The sequence below is a fragment of the Pseudochaenichthys georgianus genome, chromosome 14 (assembly GCF_902827115.2).
Source record: "Pseudochaenichthys georgianus chromosome 14, fPseGeo1.2, whole genome shotgun sequence".
Classification (NCBI taxonomy): Eukaryota; Metazoa; Chordata; class Actinopteri; order Perciformes; family Channichthyidae; genus Pseudochaenichthys; species Pseudochaenichthys georgianus.
The window spans coordinates 38109034-38128966 of record NC_047516.1 but is presented as its reverse complement, the minus strand read 5'-3'; the positions used below and the strand labels follow the sequence as shown (position 1 = coordinate 38128966).

Sequence of the window (19933 nt, the reverse complement as noted above, 5' to 3'; positions counted from 1 at the left end):
TACAGTGACATGTAGATGTTTAGGAAGGACTCATATGCAGCATTTACATCTTCTACATAAACCCCGCTCCACTCTTCCTTTAAGAGGTCACTCCTAAATGTGTCTTTTGCTTCAGCAGTCCTTACCCTGACATATCTACTGCGAGTCTCTTCCTTTAAGAGGTCAGTCCTTACCCGGACATATCTACTGCGAGTCTCTTCCTTCTCTTCCTTTAAGAGGGCAGTCCTTACCCGGACATATCTACTGCGAGTCTCTTCCTTCTCTTCCTTTAAGAGGTCAGTCCTTACCCGGACATGTCTACTGCGAGTCTCTTCCTTCTCTTCCTTTAAGAGGTCAGTTTTTACCCGGACATATCTACTGCGAGTCTCTTCCTTTAAGAGGTCAGTCCTTACCTGGACATATCTACTGCGAGTCTCTTCCCTCTCTTCCTTTAAGAGGTCAGTCCTTACCCGGACATATCTACTGCGAGTCTCTTCCTTCTCTTCCTTTAAGAGGTCAGTCCTTACCCGGACATGTCTACTGCGAGTCTCTTCCTTCTCTTCCTTTAAGAGGTCAGTTTTTACCCGGACATATCTACTGCGAGTCTCTTCCTTTAAGAGGTCAGTCCTTACCTGGACATATCTACTGCGAGTCTCTTCCCTCTCTTCCTTTACGAGGTCAGTCCTTACCCGGACATATCTACTGCGAGTCTCTTCCTTCTCTTCCTTTAAGAGGTCAGTCCTTACCCGGACATATCTACTGCGAGTCTCTTCCTTCTCTTCCTTTAAGAGGTCAGTCCTTACCCGGACATATCTACTGCGAGTCTCTTCCTTCTCTTCCTTTAAGAGGTCAGTCCTTACCCGGACATATCTACTGCGAGTCTCTTCCTTCTCTTCCTTTAAGAGGGCAGTCCTTACCCGGACATATCTACTGCGAGTCTCTTCCTTCTCTTCCTTTAAGAGGTCAGTCCTTACCCGGACATATCTACTGCGAGTCTCTTCCTTCTCTTCCTTTAAGAGGTCAGTCCTTACCCGGACATGTCTACTGCGAGTCTCTTCCTTTAAGAGGTCAGTCCTTACCCGGACATATCTACTGCGAGTCTCTTCCTTCTCTTCCTTTAAGAGGTCAGTCCTTACCCGGACATATCTACTGCGAGTCTCTTCCTTCTCTTCCTTTAAGAGGTCAGTCCTTACCCGGACATATCTACTGCGGGTCTCTTCCTTCTCTTCCTTTAAGAGGTCAGTCCTTACCCGGACATATCTACTGCGAGTCTCTTCCTTCTCTTCCTTTAAGAGGTCAGTCCTTACCCGGACATATCTACTGCGAGTCTCTTCCTTCTTTTTCTTTAATTGCCAATCATATGCTACAAATACAGGTAAATGGTCACTTATGTCATTCATTATTAGCCCACTCTTTGCACTGTTTTCCATGACATTTGTAAAGATATTGTCGATCAATGTTGCACAAGTTGATGTTATTCTACTGGGCTTGGTGATTAGGGGATAAAGCCCCCTGCTGTACAAAGCATCCAGGAAATCAGAAGTTGTTTTGTGTTTAGATACATTTAGAAGATCAATGTTAAAATCCCCACACATAATACATGTTTTATTTTCATTTAGGCCGTCCATTAATATTCCTAAACTATCTTTAAAAAGCTCTACACTTGATCCTGGTGCTCCATATGCACACGATTCATCCGTAGAAGAACACCCACACAACACTGTTTCCTTATCACTGACAGGCTGAGGAGGAATCAGCTTCTTACCTTGAACGATGACATGCACCTTTGTGGATTTTGGTTTCTTGTTTGTGAGGATGGAGCAGACGTAGGGCCCCTCGTCATGGACGTCAACATTTTGGATCATGATGCTGTACTCTGTGACGGCTGTGTTTTCCATCAGGATGACACGAGGGTCCAGAGACCACTTCTCACTTCCTGCGAAGAGAATGATGGTGCGGTTGAGCCAGGCCACTCGTGATACTTTGCTATCAACATTGCATCTGGTAGGGAGAAAGAGAGAAACACGGAAACACATCAGTGATGACAGCTTTCAGCACAATGATTCCCCTATGGTAACATCCCTGAAAAACACCACTCAAACAATATATTATAATGGGACATTTTGACATTTCTGAATATGAGGGCGCTATGAGGAATAGATCTTGCTCTGGACGGTCGATAGTGGGCGCAGATTTGTTTTATTGTTGGGTATGAATGAGAAGTAGCTGCTCTGAAAGCAGATAACACAAAAGCTGACAAGGTCAAGACTGTACCTGTGGATCAGCCTAGACATGGTTTATTCATTTAAGATAATACAATGGAGGTAACATTTAGTAAAATAGTATGTTAACATTCAAAGTGATACAACACCTTTTAAATCAATGAATTATAATGGCTAAAATCAATAACTCATTCTTAGTTTCTTTAGCAAACATTTGCTTTTCAGTCCATGATTATATCCGGCAATTACAGAGCAGTATTCTCATCCCCATTCCCTCCAGCTGCTCGAGCTCTGCTCAGGGAAAGATCTGGCTCTTCAGCCGCTAACTGCTCCACTATGTTCCCCAGCGCTTCTCCAACTGTGTCTGTCTGCAGAGTCAGGCTCAGCAGGAGGTGAACGTGAGCTTGTCGTGCATTGTTGCTGAAAACAGTCGGCTGTTGAAGTTGAAAAAGACAATATAAGGATATTGAGAAGGAACCAAATCAGAGTTGAAACTAAAGGAAAAGCTCCACCAAGCTGAGAGAAGCTGCAGGTGATCATTCTCTACCAGAAGCACCATTCACATGGTTTTGTAATAGTTGTTGATTAGAGCAGCGTTTTCAACCACAGGTCTAGATTATTCCACTGAAGTGACCTGCTTCTCAAACTCACATGTACATATATGTAACATGTGAGCACACACTAGTGTTTCGTGAGAGATTGGCAGGTGGGTCGTGGGAAATAATAGAGTTTCGTGATGTGCGGGAGAGATTGAGGTGACAAGACCAACAGCGATGGAGAAATATTTGTAAAGACTGTGAACTGGGTTCTGGACAAGATGATAACCCAGATGTAGAGCCCATGTGGTGAAAACAGAACAAGACAGTGAGCTTGAGACAATACAGAGGACATGATCTTTCATTTGGATCCAACTGCACGGACACCGTTATGCGTGGCGTGTGGGGGAAACTATCCAACTGCACGAACACCGTTATGCGTGGCGTGTGGGGGAAACTATCCAACTGCACGGACACCGTTATGCGTGGCGTGTGGGGGAAACTATCCAACTGCACGGACACCGTTATGCGTGGCGTGTGGGGGAAACTATCCAACTGTGCCAAAACCAGCTTAAACATCATCTAAACAACAAACACCAGTCACTTCCAAACTGACACAGAACATGTGCACACTGACCTTTGCTCCCACTTTGATCCCAAAAAGATGATGAGGCAACAATTTCAAAATGCACCCTGACATGCACCTGTGTATTCTTTTCCATGATGCATTCCTCTGTCTCATCATACCCTTCACATGCACTTTACTCAATTAGCAGACAGTATTCAATTCACATGATATTCATAGTTTCTACTGTAATAAGTGACATGTCATGTTATGCTACCATCAGTCATGTTATCTATGTGGACCAAAAGCTTCAGGCAATATCTGCTTTGCAAAATAGAAAAGCAATATGAAATAATGGCCCTTTTTCACATGCTGCACAGGGCATACTGCGAAGAGCACATACATGTCCTACCGCTCTCCTCCCAGTCAGCTGGTTGGCATGTTTGACCCTTTTTCCTGTTTCCTGCTTCCTGCTGCTTTAAGGTTTGGTTTTTGGTACGGACTAACATTCTGCGATTCCCTGGCCCCCACCCTGGCCCCTGGGCCTTCAGCTCATGTGGACACAGCGCTTCAGTCGCTGCATTACTGTGGCATGAGGGTCTTCTTTTATTGCAACAAGATCATCGCCATGGCCAAGTCCAGAAAAGGACATGTTCCACACAGCACAGTGGACCTTACAGCGTACTATGTTGTGTTATGCAATGGGCTGGAAGAAGAGCAGCCCTGTGCCCAAAGCCAGACTACCCTGGGCTGAGCCTGACTCCTCCTGGGGGAACACACACTGACAGACTCCAGCGGCGAGCAATGGGAACAGCGTCACTTAAAGCTGTACACGTGTCCAACGCCACCAATCAGCTCAGTGGGAAAGGGGGACACAAGAGCAGCTGTCCGTGGCTCTGGTAGCTGCATGCAGGGTGCCGCTGAGCACTATGGGATACAGAAAGCCTCACATGATGCCGGCTCAGCTAGCTGTGATAAGGAGGGATCTAAACGCCCTGTCAGTGTACAGAGAAGCAACGTGACATCTCCTCGGCTCAGCGCGCAGTGGCATGTGGACGCAGACCCATCAGGTGTGTGTTTGCTTCACGGATGGTTGGGCCAGAAAAGCCTTATCCCAGAAGCTTCACTTCTTGATTGAGTCTCCCAGGAATCCTGTGGAGGCGCATTCATCACTCAGTTTAAAAAGTATGCAGTTACCTAATTGCTTATCTCTGATGTGCTAACCTGTGATTTAATGTGCTTGAGTGAGAGTTTGTTTCTGTAGTTTTACAAACACTTTACAGATGTTACATATTTGCCTCTGGTTTTAAATCTGCAAAGGCCTCTAACCTCGATGTGATGGCAGCATGTATTAGCCGTGTCCCCGTGTCCCACGGTAATATGGCTAATGCGTTTATTTATTATTTGTGGGGAAATTTACATTTGTGTTTATCTTTTTTTTCAAGATTGAAATGAAGCTCAGCGCAAGTTCTTTCAGGAAGACGGGGTGTGATACATTCACTCCACAGCTGCATATAATCAGCTCATCACAGCGTTCTCTTTAACCTATTACATGTCACCTCATTCTCCAGCAGCCAATCAGCGAGCTGCAGCCACACTATACAATGGTTCTCCTCTCTCCTGCCGTCAGCTGTGATTTCAGGTTCATGCACCTTATCATACGGCATGTGTCAATACATGTTCAAACTAAATGAAGTCTCTCCCGATTGAAACATCAGGTGTTGGAATAAACAACAGCAGTTCAACATAAAAAGTGAATTTCCTAATATTTTTGTTGTGCAATCAATTAATGTATTTCTTTAAAGGCAAACACATGAAAAAGCTAAGAAAAGAAACTATTGAATACAATATATTTGGAGCAACTTCATTTATAAATGGTTGTCAACTTAAAAACGTGTGTTCACAATGAGGGTAATTAAGTACATACAACTTAAAATCCCTTTTAAATCATGCGGTAAAACTAGTCGGAACAACTTAATCTTTTGAGAATCAACTTAAAGACTTGTGTTTATAATACCAATTATGAAGTAAGTGGTAATTAACAACACCTCTGACTGTAGAGGAAAAGCCTTCTCCCCTAACTCAAATAACTTTGTTGCTTTAAGACAATTTCATTAGAAGTTGTCTTAACTCAATAAACATCGATGCAAACTGTTGCGTTGATTGTCTTTGTTGAGCCGAGGCCTTTGTTTCAGAGTGCACGCATTCACACTTGGAGCTGAGCCCCGTGTTCTGCTCGCTACAGAAAGACTCCTGTGGAGAGGCTACAGCTCAAGGGCAGCACGTCAGTAAGTCCTGTGGAAAGAAGAGCATTAGCAATCATTTTTTTGCCGTGGAAAACTATTGAGTCTTGGGATTCCCATCCCGTACTTTCCAGTGTGTGTCTTTGACCTTCACATTGACCGACTTGGGAACCTCTTTATCAAGCTGGCTGCTGTGTTTGGTGATGACTCCTTCCTGGCAACTAAAAACAATGGAGCTCGAAACAAATCAAAGAATTGTTTTTTTAAAGTAGCGTTACATTCCCACAAATGTTCTACATTACTGTTTTAAGACTTCTGAAACCAAAAATAAACATTGCTGGCAGAGTTTTATTGTATAGGAGCAGCAAACATTTCTGTGGCAGTTATCTCTCGTACTCACACACACTGGGAGTTCTGGATGGATCTGCTTGTTTATGTACTCTGGTCTCTGGGCACATACGGTGTTTGTTTGGTTGTGTGGATGAAACGGCAGCACTGTTCAACAGGGATTTAAGGTGAATGCAATCGTTAAAAGGAAGAGATATGGATGTGTATGCTACATGGTCCCGACAATTAGAGATGTCCCGATCCGATCACGTGATCGGGGCCGATCACGTGATCGGGGATCGGAGCCGATCACGTGATTTTCAAAAGATCGGAATCGGGAGAAAAAAATCGGGGATCGGGATTTAAAAAAAAAAAATTGATATATTTTTTTAATAATTTTATTTAATGTTACAAAACAAAAATGACCATGTTCACGTCTTAAAGTCATCCTGAGGACTTAGTTTTGGTTTAAAATTACACAACATCATGTATGTGTTGCTTTCTTTGGGCTTGTTTTCATAGACCTGGTTGCTTATTCCTCTCAAAGCTGGCAACAGAGTGGGCGCAGTGTCTAATAGTAGCAGTAAGCTAACGAGAGGCTACGTTCAGCTGGTGACTCGGGAGTCGGGACAGAGAAAATGTCAGGAGTTTGGAAGTATTATAAAATTGAAAGCGAAGGCAGTGTAACAGCCAGATGCAATGTTTGCAAGGCGGAGGTTCCGCGTGGTGGAAAGAACAGAGCTACGTTCAACACGAGCAATCTAATACGCTACCTGAGAAACAAACACCAACAACAACACGGCGAGTACACAGCGGCCACTCAGGTAACGGCACTGAAACAACCGACACTTTCAGAGACTTTTAAAAGGAAAGACAAACTGCCCCAGAACAGTAAAAAGGCCACAAAGATAACAGCCAAGACAGCTGAATTCATCGCGTTGGATGACCAGCGGTTATCTGTTACCTTCGTTTTCTCTTAATGCATTGCATAAAGATCGGATCCGGAAAAATCGGTATCGGCAGATTGTCAAAATCAAATGATCGGAATCGGATCGGGAGCAAAAAAAGGTGATCGGGACATCCCTACCGAAAATGTATTTTTGATTTGAATAAACATGTAATAAACATGTGCATGTTGTAGCACCAGTGACATTTTTATATGTACAAAAGTGGTGTGGCACAAAAAACGTAGATGTTTATATATACACCGGTACCGGGGGCATGACTCACTCACGACTGGATCGACTGGCAAATGGCCAGATCGAATTAGTCCAAAAAGCATGGATGTAAACGGTGGAGTCATGACTTAGTGCTTTTGGGATCTAGTCGTCAGAAAGCAAACGGTACTTAGTGTCTTCCCAACGCAAACCATCTCTGAACCAACACGAGCACTCATTTAGTGGAGAAGGTGTAATAGAGCCTGTCAGACATTATTCTCCTGTTGAGACCACTTTCTATTTGATTCATTTCTTTCGCTCTTCATTACAAGAAGAAACACATCATTTTTGTTCTTCGTATTTTTCTCTTTCAGCTTAGACACAAACACATTGCGTCACCATGCCTTACTGTACGTATAGGTCCCCACATGTCACTCTTTAATTTTAACTTCATTGTAAGTTTAACTAGACTCAAGGCTCTACTTCTAGCTGATGATCCATTCTTTAGCGCACTGTGGTTACTGTGAATGCCTATAAATAGTCTATATCCAGTTTGTGTATTATGTGCTATCCATGTGTTTTCAACATCCACATCTTAGCTCTGAGGTAAATTAATTTGTTGTTGGTTCTATGTTATCGTAGTCTATTGGACATTGACACCGCAGGAAGCCGTCCAAACACATACAACTGGGTTTAAGAATGTCACGTCTCAGTGAAAGTCCTTGTTTCTTCAGGTTGACTGCTGTCACATGGTGCTTTCTATCTTCACCAGTCCTACGCTTGTCACAGAAACATGGAGCACACTGGGAATTGGAACTGACTACTGGAAAGTAGGACAAGGATGACAAACCAAATAGAATACTCTCACTTCATGTCGTAATGTTTTCGAAGCCGTTTCCTCAGTCAGACATGCACAAGATGAAGTATCAGCTCAAGGTGCAGAAAGATCCTCCAGAAGGACAATAACACGACGGCTGTCAACATGCTGCTCACCCAACCCACAGGTACTCTGCGTTCTAATATTAATAGACAGGGCTATAATTTCTTTTTTTATAATGAGATATGCGGCTGCCCGCATTAATATTTCAGGTACACAATATAAAAAAGTGAACCCAAGAAACATGTGCTCTCTCAGCAGCATTCCACATATGAAACAGTATATATGTCTCCAGTATACGCCCGATGCTGCTCAGAGGATTTGTTGTGCGCCTACAAGTGCGGTCTATCATGGTCTCTGTATAGAATATGAATATTCAGTGAGGCTTGTATGATCCTTGGAAGTTGTGGCCCTTGCAGACCTTAACAGTACTCACAAGAAAGTGAAATGCATTGTTCTCTGAAGTGCTGTGTCTGTGTGAGCTTCACGAGGATTCCAAAGATTCCAAACCACAGGGTTCAAAACGCTGCTTCCCAGCGAGCAAAGAGACTCCTGCACACATGCAGTGAATGTACTCCATAATGATCATCACGCTACACTGCCCGAAATGTCAGCACCTGTGAACATTTCCATTTACCATGATCTATGCCAAGTGCCACATTTGCATATTTTTAGCATTCTCTGGGAAGCAGTTTTGAAAATGTGTCTAAAATGAAAAGGTTACAAGACTCACCCGGCAGAGTCCCCAGGAAGGAACCGCGAGACAATGGATTCATATTAAAGACACATGATTGTTTCTCCCCACACAACGCCAGCCTTCAATCCAATGGACCACCGTAGAGGACTAGTATTACTCATACTGTCACTGCGGGGTCAGAGGAGACGGCCGGGTGGGGATCCAGTTCTATCACAGAGCTCCTTCAAAGTCCAGACGTGAATCAGAAATAGTGAGACACTACTCCCCACAGGACAGTGTGACAGACATATTAAGTACAGAATATCTTACTGAGCCACTGCTGGCCAACAGCCCTCATGCACATCACATTTCTGTATTATGCTTTTATGGTCATAACATGTCATTACCATTGGATATGTTGAATGAGCCTGAACCAGCTCAACCATTGGCTGTTACATAAAGACAACTTAGCGTTGATGAGAACAAAAACATGCATTATTGCTTTAAAACACAGACCTAAGACATCGTAACTTGTAAAGGCAGAAGTGCAATGTTTTGCCCACAGATCAGGACATACTTAACTTAAAGACTAATGCGGATAACTTAAACATTAAAAATAATCCCTGAAATTGACAAACAACATTGTTGACCAGCAGTGGGCTGACGCAGGTAAAGGCGGTACACTCAGCAAACGATTCATGACATGACATTGTGACTATATTCAAACGTGGGACTTTGTTTTAGCCATTGGTGCAAACAATCAATGTATCATTTGGATGCCACAGAGTAAGCAAACACAATACTCTGTCTTTGATACTATTACATTATAGAGTACTTAAAGGTGGGGTATGTAAGTTTCAGAAACCGGCTCGAGATACACTTTGTTATATTCCATGGAATGCTCTTAACATCCCGATAGCAATGAATATCTGAAGTGCTTTGACAACAAATCCATACAAAATGTCATCTGTAGAAGCCGTAGTGCTGGAAAAAGTACAACCAATCCGTTTATACAGATTGGATGGCCTACCTGCCTGTCAGCCTTCCATCGGGGCACAAACTTATCTCGTGCCCTCATTGGTCATGTGCACGTTCATGTGTGTTGGAGGAGGGGCTCTGTGAGGAAGTGGCAGATTTTCTCCGGCTGTGTATTTTCAAATTCTAGCGATCTCGAGCCGGTTTCTCAAACTTACCTACCCCACCTTTAAATGTGCTACTGTCACATATGTACTTGTTAGTACACTGGAGCAATAATACTTGCATTTAATCTTTCTCTAGATAGGACTTTTACTTTTAGTTGAGTATTTGATTTGATATACTTTATGAATCCCCGTGGGGAAATAGTTTCTCTGCATTTGACCCATCCTAGTGTTAGGAGCAGAGGACTGCCATTTTGAACGGCGCCCGGGGAGCAGTGTGGGGAACGGTGCCTTGCTCAGGGACACCTCGGTAGTACTTGGTCTTGCCGGGACTTGAACTGGTGACCTTCCAGTTGCCAAGCCAAGTCCCTATCGACTTCCCACCACCGCCCCCGAGTTTATGTAATTGAGGCACTTAAGGAGCATCCCTTGCTTATGCAGTTACAAGATAAACGTGTTGGCAAACAGTTGCTCATAAACACTTTATCTGTGGTGTTCCTGACCACCTGGCAAATGAAACAGAATGTGTCTCTTCAGCAGCGGCTCTACCTGTGGCTGATCCGGTGGTGTACAGTGGGTTATCGAGTTGTTCTCGATGCAAACTGCTCCCTGCTGCGTCTGAAAGACCTCCAGAGAGAGTGCTGAGAGAGAACCAGGACAGTCAACGATGTGCTGAGACTCACTGCTCAGCTCTGGAGCTGATGGGAGAGACCAGCTGAGCATTCTCTGTAGGGTTGTCAGTACAAGCGACCCCTTCCACATCGTCACATTGTTGGTTGTTTCATACAATATTAACTATAGATGTTAAGTACCTTAGTACTTCCTCCACCGCTCTACTCCACTTTAACATAATAAATATTGCAATTTCAGTTAGAAGTCACAATATCTCTACTTGTTTGATGTCTGCCATCTGTTTTTATTAAGCGTGATAAACCCGCTGTTAATAGGTTTGCTCCTCTCATCTATGATACACTCAGCTAACACTAAAACAACCGCTTTCCTCAAAGTCTGTGCATCTGGTGGGCTTCTCTTTGCGTCTGACACGGTGCATCCGTGAGAAGAGCTCTTTTACTGCAGTCAAGTCATGCATATCTACATCACAGCCGACCTTCCTGGAAGACTGTTCACCTGAACCATCCGGACAGCTACATACGGTGCAAACACTTTAAGTGCTAATGCTCTAAGAACCCCAGGCATTTAACAATACAGCAAATTATAACCTACATTATTCATACTTATTCACTCAGTATTCATCTATTCAAGATCATGGGCCCTGGCAGTGAATGGATGCTACTGCTAGTCACAATGAATCATAAGAAAGGAGTAACTGGTAGGCAGCCTCAGAGCTCGTGACCATGACTCTTCATCATTGGGCTACAATGGTGGGCGTAAGCTCTGACAGCTTTAAGTGCAAAGCGCCAGTTTGATAATGGCCAGCATATGCCATTTTTAAAATTGAATTAAAAAGCCTTAAATGGTTTATGGGTGACGTCTCATAGAAACAAACAAATGTAACACATGCTAAAGCAAGCAAATGGCACATGCACTAGTAGGATAACAAGGAGCTTCTATCACTGCGTCTCCGGCCTCAAATACAATTCAATAAACAAGCAAGCAACTCAGAACAAGAAAGCGCATCAATAGAAGGGGAGGGAATGACTCTGACATGGACCTGTTTTAAAATGAGCCGATACAGAGCAGCTGGAAGTGAACAGGAAGTGTTGCATCAGCCAGTCAGAAGGAGGATATCAGCTGAAGCCTGGACATGAGGATCATGTTAGCAGCTCATCATCCCAACAGGCTTGGTGTCCCGTCTGGCAGGTTGCCAGGTTGAGAGGTTGAGAGGTTGTCTCTGGATCATGAGTCGTGCCTGAGCCTGTTGACGTGTTGCTGTTTGAGCCCACGTTATTAGTGTTGACATCCTCCTGAATCCATCTCTTTATATACTGTATGTTCACACATCATTCTGTCCATCCTGGGGAGTTTCTCCCCTCAGTGTCTCATCATGTTGACCTGCACTGATTGAACCTTCATACCTCGGCAAATACTCACAGGAAATGAGGACGATTATATAATTAGAAAGAATACAGAAAAACATGTGTGCAATGACCAGTGTTGGGTGTAACGGAGTTACAGTAATATATAACGCGTTACTAATGAAATGTTGGTAATATATTACCCGTTACAATGCTCAGTAACGCAGTTACAACACATTTTAACCCGAAATTAAATGGTGTTTTGTTTTTTAAGAATGTACTAACATAGCGAGACATTCCGACACCAGACAAATTGTGCGGGTAGATTAGTAAACCTGGTGTGTTTACCCTTCAGGCTTCAGGTCGGGATCTTCGGGGCAGTTGAATGTTATGCACCCTCTATTCAAAAAAGTGAACGGAGCGAAAAATACTAACAACAAATTGTGCCAGGTGCGCGTGACCTGCTCCGCTGCGCGTGCATCATTTATGGGCATAGATATGTCTCATAATTATTTGTGTGAACATAAAAATAATTTGTGTGTAAATATGTGAAATGTAAATGTAAACACCACAAATGCATTTAAAAGATTTGCAAACTCACAAATACATGTGCAAGTGTAAAACGGATCTGCAAATACGCAAAATATTTTCACAAATAAAAAAAAGATCTGTGAATATCTCTTTAACATTTACAACTTTCGATCAGGCATTTGTGAATCCATTTTCTATTTGACCACCAAAAATGCGCTTGCGAATCTCAAATCTCTGCTCGTGGATCGTCTTTTTACACACACGGAAATTTGAGACATATTTTCCGCCGATCTCTTCTAAAATCTACTCGTGTCACGCGGTAACCACGTGATGGCCTGCTGATGACGACTTTTCTGCATGATTTCAAAGTAAGAGCATGATGGTTTGTTTAATGCTCTGTTTTTTATTATAATGAACAGCGGAACGTTAGATGCATTCCTCATCACCATCACCATCATCATCATCATCATCATCATGTTATAGTGATACAGTTAGTTTGTGATAGTCTATTGGATCAATACAGCATATATCGAGCAGAGCTCATACATTGGTGTTTAAGTACAGGCTATAGCCTACGCCACTTCCGGGTCCCGGGGAGCAGCTGGCAGCGAAGCAGCCCAGATAAAACTCTTTCTTCATTGTTTGTTGTGTATTCAGTCAAGTGGGTCAAAGTTACAAAGCACTTCACATCTTATTAATCGGCCTAATTTTACTTTACCAGTGCAGTAATAAAGTAATCTGTAGAAAAGCACCGTATTTAGGTTAGCCTTCATAGTAAGGCTACATTAAATGTTATAATATTCATCGTGTCCTTTCTACTGTATATGCATATATTCCTGTCTATTGCTTTCATTTGTATTTAATGTTATTGTGTTTATACTTGTTTCCACACATTTCACAATTTGGGATGAATGAAGTATCTATCTATATATGATATCCATCTATCTGTATGTCCGTCCATCTGTCTGTCTGTCTGTCTGTCTGCCTACCTACCTACCTACCTATACCTACCTGTCTGCCTACCTATACCTGCCTATACCTACCTGTCTGCCTACCTATACCTGCCTATACCTACCTGTCTGCCTACCTATACCTACACCTACCTATACCTGCCTATACCTACCTACTAGTTGTTTTGTTTGGAAAGGTTTTGTCATTGAATTGCTCTTTACCGGCACCTGCAGAGCACAGGACTTTACATTGTACTTACAATTTGACATTGTAACTTCGACCCGCTTGACTGAATACACAACAAACAATGAAGAAAGAGTTTTATCTGGGCTGCTTCGCTGCCAGCTGCTCCCCCGGGACCCGAAAGTGGCGTAGGCTATAGCCTGTACTTCAACATCAACAAAAGTGCTCGATATGCTGTATTGAACCAATAAACACAAACTAACTGTATCACTATAACATGATGATGATGATGATGATGATGATGATGATGATGATGATGATGATGATGATGGTGATAAAGAATGCATCTAACGTTCCGCTGTTCATTATAAATAAAAAACAGAGCATTAAACAAACCATCATGCTCTTACTTTGAAATCATGCGGAAAGTCGTCATCAGCAGGCCATCACGTGGTTTCCGAAAATCACCGAGTGACACGAGTAGATTTTAGCCGAGACCGGCGGAAAATATGTCTCAAAATTCCGTGTGTGTAAAAAGATGATCCACGAGCAGAGATGTGAGATCCGCAAGCGCATTATTGGTGGTCAAATACAAAATGGATTCACAAATGCCTGATCGAAAGTTGTAAATGTTAAAGAGATATTCACAGATCTTTTTTTTATTTGTGAAAATATTTAGCGTATTTGCAGATCCGTTTTACACTTGCACATGTATTTGTGAGTTTGCAAATCTTTTAAATGCATTTGTGGTGTTTTACATTTACATATCACATATTTACACACAAATTATTTTTATGTTCACACAAATAATTATGAGACATATCTATGCCCATAATCTGCTTCCACAGCAGTGACACACATCTGTGGATAATCATTTATACGAACATGGTTAAAGCAACCATCACTAAACGCCAGCAACACTGCATCTACTGCAGACCGTAGCAACGGGTCAGAAGGGGACATCACGTTACCCTCCGTTGTGGACACTAGCTTACTCCCGCCTGACTCTCCGCCCTCGCCCCCGGAGCAGCAGTCTTCGTCGCCCGAAACTACGCCGCCCCTCTGCGGCCCGCAGGTGCCAGGATACCACGGCAAAACAGAGCCTGCCCAGGTATATCTAAACAAGTACCCGCCTGTGCAGTGGGGTTAGTTAGGCGGTCATTTTGCAGCTCGTGGTATAAAAATAGACAAGAGAATATTCATGTGAAAATAGTGCCATATTCTGCCTGCCTGTAGAAATGTTGGGTCAAACATAATGCACACAATAGCACAGATGCCTTCACCACGAATGGCTACAAAAAGATCTCATATCCCAAGCTTATCAACGAGCTGATGTTGCAGCTGAAATGTTCTCCAGGTCACAAAGTCAACCTCACATGATGATGATGTGATCCAGTTTTCAAGCACAGTAAATATTCTCTTCCCAGAGTATCTGATGGGACCAAGGTGATGATTAGTACATGGTTTTAATAATACTTTTGCTTTTCAATGTTTGCCATTTCAAACCATGAGCTGGTTCAAATACTATTTGCCTTGATTTACAATATGTTCTCATTTGTTTTATCAGTAGCTTTGAAGCTGTTGTGCTTTTCTTTGCCACAGTCCACTTTGGAGTGCATGAGATATTTCAGGATTGCACTTTTAACTCACTTGAAATGTTCTCACTTGCTTGGTTTCAAAACATAACAAAGGCCATAGTCTGTTCATTGGGACCATCAATGCTATTTCTCATTGCTGTTGCCGGCCACTATTGCTCATGTAAACCTGCTACTGCTGCCCCCCTGTAACCTCAGAGGCACCCTGAGTCATGTTGTTCTGGAGCCGGGCCTGCACACGGCCACATACTAAACACACTACAGAGCCCATTCTGTGTCCTGTTAGTGTTCACTTCCTGTCTGCCTTCTTCTGGTGATTTATCTGACGTCCAGCGCTTCGTCTTTTACCCTCTTTTCCTTTCTCTTTCTTGATCCTCCTTAGCAACCTTCATAGTCCTTGACAGTGGTCTGTACGACTGTATTAACAACGTGTCACATGTTAAGAATTTACAATCAGAATGGAGTATTCAACTAACCCGTGTAATACAAGTTGTCAGTAGCCTTAAGGGCCTACACAGTTGTTATGCTATACCACATCGCCCTTCACTGGATGTATAATGAGCTGCACTAAACTACATTTCAGCATTTAAAATACCTAGCCATTCTTTTGCGGTTATTTTGGTGAAAGCAACTCAAAAGTAACTAAAGTAGTGTAACTCATTACATTTCAGAGACAGTAATATTGTAATGTAACTTATTACTTTCAAAAGACAGTAATAAGTAATATGTAATATATTACATTTTGGAAGTAACTTGCCCAACACTGGCAATGACTATAAAGTTTAATCAAATCTAATCTAATCTAAAACACATCATTTGATATACAAAATGTAAGAAAGGCCATTTTGACCTTTTTGAAATAGGCCTATTGTTCTTCTTCTCTTATGTTAAAGAAATGTTAACAGCACGTATAGTGCGGAGAACATTCCAGAGGATCTGACAGTTGTCCAAACTCAGACTCTTGAAAATCAGTTTAAAAGCGTTTATTTAGTCTTTTGAGCTATTACAATGTTTCGTTGCTCTTCTTTTGATTTATAATTTGTTCATCTTTTATCTTGTTGCAATGTATCTTTAAATGTTTGAATGGTTAGGTTAATCATGACGAAAAGTGGCTTATAGCAAACAAGCAAAGATTGAAATAACAAACAAAAACATATTAGATAATGCCGTCTACGCTGCAGACTGCAGACCAGCACACCTGGTACTGAGGGACTGAGACCTGACCTAGGACCTGAGTCGGACCAGGGACAAATGTTTTCTCTGTCTAACCAGGTCAGTCACTATGACAACCGGGCCATGAGCCATCAGTCTCTCACACACTCCCTTTCTCATTCTCTCGCCTTTCAACTTTTATCCCATCATTTCTGTATTCCTACTTGAGGATCATTTCTCATACAGTACATTGGATTACAAATCTGTTGACTATTGTAATGATATGTATAAGTGTTCATAATCTGTAAATATTCATTATCATGACCATTGATATTAAAATGGATGCTGTACAGCATAATCTAATATTAATGTTATGAATACTGTTCATTATAAAAAACAATATTGCCTGCACATTAAATAATTAATCCCTATGCTGTTATATAGTTAGTATATTATTAATATTTATCATATTTTTCATGTGCTTCCGTATAGCGGCTTTCTACTTGACTGAACCAATGTAGATTGTTGAGAACATTTCTCTCTGCAGATGTAATCACCCTGTTCCTCATGCTGAGTGCAGTTCTGTAGTGGTGGTACATCAACTGGTGCAGCTTGTAATGAGAGGCTGGGATGTAAACAGATCCTCTTCAAATCAAATGCATTGTTGCCATAGACAGCTGCTTCACAGGGTATTATCATTGTGAGTATCAAATATTGCAGAATGCACGCTTTGAATTTACCACCTTTTCATATCTTTTTTTTTCTTTAAGCTTATCAATATCACATTCAGTGAAGAGGTTAGCCTCCACTCAGCTCTCCGGCAGCTAGCTGCTAACAGCACTAACAGTGCAAACAGCAGCATCAGTGCTAACAGATCAAACAGTGTTAACCTGAGGGGGAACCTGGGGCTGAGCAAAAAGCTTCCACCATGACGCTGTCGGATGGGGTTGTGCATCAGTGGTATCCATGGATACAGTGTACATAGAGGTGGAGTCCTGTGCTTTCCTATGAAAGTTGCTCAGTGGCACATGAAGTCAAAATGGCCTGACTCGAAACAACAAAACAAAACAACAAAACTACCCAGTTGTGGGTCTTTGGAGCATGCACACAGGGCCCTTTCTTCCTGTTGGCAGACTATGCAGATGCATAGGGCCCCCGCGGTCGCTAGGGGGCCCCCAAGCTGAATGTTTTTTTGTGGTTGTTTTTTTTGTATTCATTCAAAAAACAGAAAAAGTATAATTCATCCAAACAAAGATGAACACAATTAGTAGAAGCGGGAGGGCTGAAGCATAGCTTATGGAAAGTAGCCCTCCCGTGCATCATCCTAATACCACATCGGCATTATTGCGTCAAAAATGTATACAAATGAAGGAGTCTAAAGAAATAAAGAAAACAGGAGAACAAATTAAATAAAAGTTAGGGCAGGAAAACAATAAATGCATATATATATATATATATATATATATATATATATATATATATATATATACAGTGGGGCAAACAAGTATTTAGTCAGCCACCAATTGTGCAAGTTCTCCCACTTAAAAAGATGAGAGAGGCCTGTAATTTTCATCCTAGGTATACTTCAACTATGAGAGACAAAATGAGAAAAAAAAAAAATCCAGAAAATCACATTGTCTGATTTTTAAAGAATTTATTTTCAAATTATGGTGGAAAATGTGGTCAATAACAAAAGTTAATCTCAATACTTTGTTATATACCCTTTGTTGGCAATGACAGAGGTCAAGCGTTTTCTGTAAGTCTTCACAAGGTGTTCACACACTGTTGCTGGTATTTTGGCCCATTCCTCCATGCAGATCTCCTCTAGAGCAGTGATGTTTTGGGGCTGTCGCTGGGCAACACAGACTTTCAACTCCCTCCAAAGATTTTCTATGGGGTTGATATCTGGAGACTGGCTAGGCCACTCCAGGACCTTGAAATGCTTCTTACGAAGCCACTCCTTCGTTGCCCGGGCAGTGTGTTTGGGATCATTGTCATGCTGAAAGACCCAGCCACGTTTCATCTTCAATGCCGTTGCTGATGGAAGGAGGTTGTCACTCAAAATCTCACGATACATGGCCTCATTCATTCTTTCCTTTACACGGATCAGTCGTCCTGGTCCCTTTGCAGAAAGCCCCAAAGCATGATGGTCCCACCCCCATGTTTCACAGCAGGTGGTCTTTGGATGCAACTCAGCATTCTTTCTGCTCCAAACACGTCAAGTTGAGTTTTTACCAAAAAGTTCTATTTTGGTTTCATCTGACCACATGACATTCTCCCAATCCTCTTCTGGATCATCTAAATGCTCTCTAGCAAACTTCAGACGGGCTGGACATGTACTGGCTTAAGCAGGGGGACACGTCTGGCACCGCAGGATTTGAGTCCCTGGCGGCGTAGTGTGTTACTGATGGTAGCCTTTGTTACTTTGGTCCCAGCTCTCTGCAGGTCATGGACTCGGTCCCCCCGTGTGGTTCTGGGATTTTTGCTCACCGTTCTTGTGATCATTTAGACCCCACGGGGTGAGATATTACGTGGAGCCCTAGATCGAGGGAGATTATCAGTGGTCTTGTATGTCTTCCATTTTCTAATAATTGCTCCCACAGTTGATTTCTTCACACCAAGCTGCTTACCTATTGCAGATTCAGTCTTCCCAGCCTGGTGCAGGTCTACCATTGTCTTTCTGGTGTCCTTTGACAGCTCTTTGGTCTTGGCCATAGTGGAGTTTGGAGTGTGACTGTTTGAGGTTGTGGACAGCTGTCTTTTATACTGATAACGAGTTAAAACAGGTGCCATTAATACAGTTAACGAGTGGAGGACAGAGGAGGCTCTTAAAGAAGAAGTTACAGGTCTGTGAGAGCCAGACATCTTGTTTGTTTGTAGGTGACCAAATACTTATTTTACCGAGGAATTTATCAATTCATTCATTAAAAATCCTACAATGTGATTTCCTGGATTCTTTCCCCCCATTCTGTCTCTCATAGTTGAAGTGTACCTAGGATGAAAAGTACAGGCCTCTCTGATCTTTTTAAGTGGGAGAACTTGCACAATTGGTGGCTGACTAAATACTTTTTTGCCCCACTGTATATATAGCATCAGGAGCAACTCAGGGTTAAGTATATTGCCCAAGGATACATCGACATGTTGACTGCATGAGCTGGGATCGAACCCACAACCTTCTGGTTGAAAGACGACCTCGCAGCCACAGTTGCCCTTATGGAGGTACTTTACAGAGCTCAGGTGTTTAGCCGTCTTGCCTGTGGGATAAAACTTTCCCTGAGTCTGGTGGGAAAAGTTAAGGGAAGGTCTACATAACCCCTTAATGTGAAAATAATGACTTTACAACATTGCTGTATGTTTTGCCAACTTTGTGTAATTTGTCCCCAATTTATACTTGACACGAACACACAAATTCTGAAATAAATATGTCACTGTTGCAGTGGCGGATCTAGACAATTTTACATGGGGTGGCAAGAGGTTTTGGCAGGGGGGCACGGGAGGATGGATGAATCCACTACACAAAACATTACAACAAAGATATACATTTAAACTATGTATTGTTATAGTATCACAAAATGAACATGCCCAGTGATTAAACAAAACAAGACTGTGCATATTTTAAAACATAAAAGTTTCAGCAAAATTAAAATAATACAATAATTTCTCGATTAAAAAATATAAAACGGCAGGCAAAATACAAGTAGTACTCACAGCATTTGTTTTATATCTTTGGTTTGATCATAATCACTAATGCAATAAGATGCATTTGTAAATATTTACACAAGTAATCCTATATATCGCATAAAACAGAAAGTAGGAATAAACAT

The 19933-nt window shown here is 42.2% G+C and overlaps 1 protein-coding gene across 2 annotated transcripts in view; it reads right to left on the bottom strand.

Annotated features, from left to right (window-relative positions):
* Positions 1-19933, bottom strand: part of opcml (opioid binding protein/cell adhesion molecule-like) — a 497827-nt gene that overhangs the window by 138644 nt on the left and 339250 nt on the right. For both annotated transcript variants that reach the window (XM_034099941.2, XM_034099940.2), the window contains one exon: positions 1745-1980. In XM_034099941.2, coding sequence (XP_033955832.1) covers positions 1745-1980 — 236 coding nt within the window. The remainder of the gene's footprint in view (positions 1-1744; positions 1981-19933) is intronic.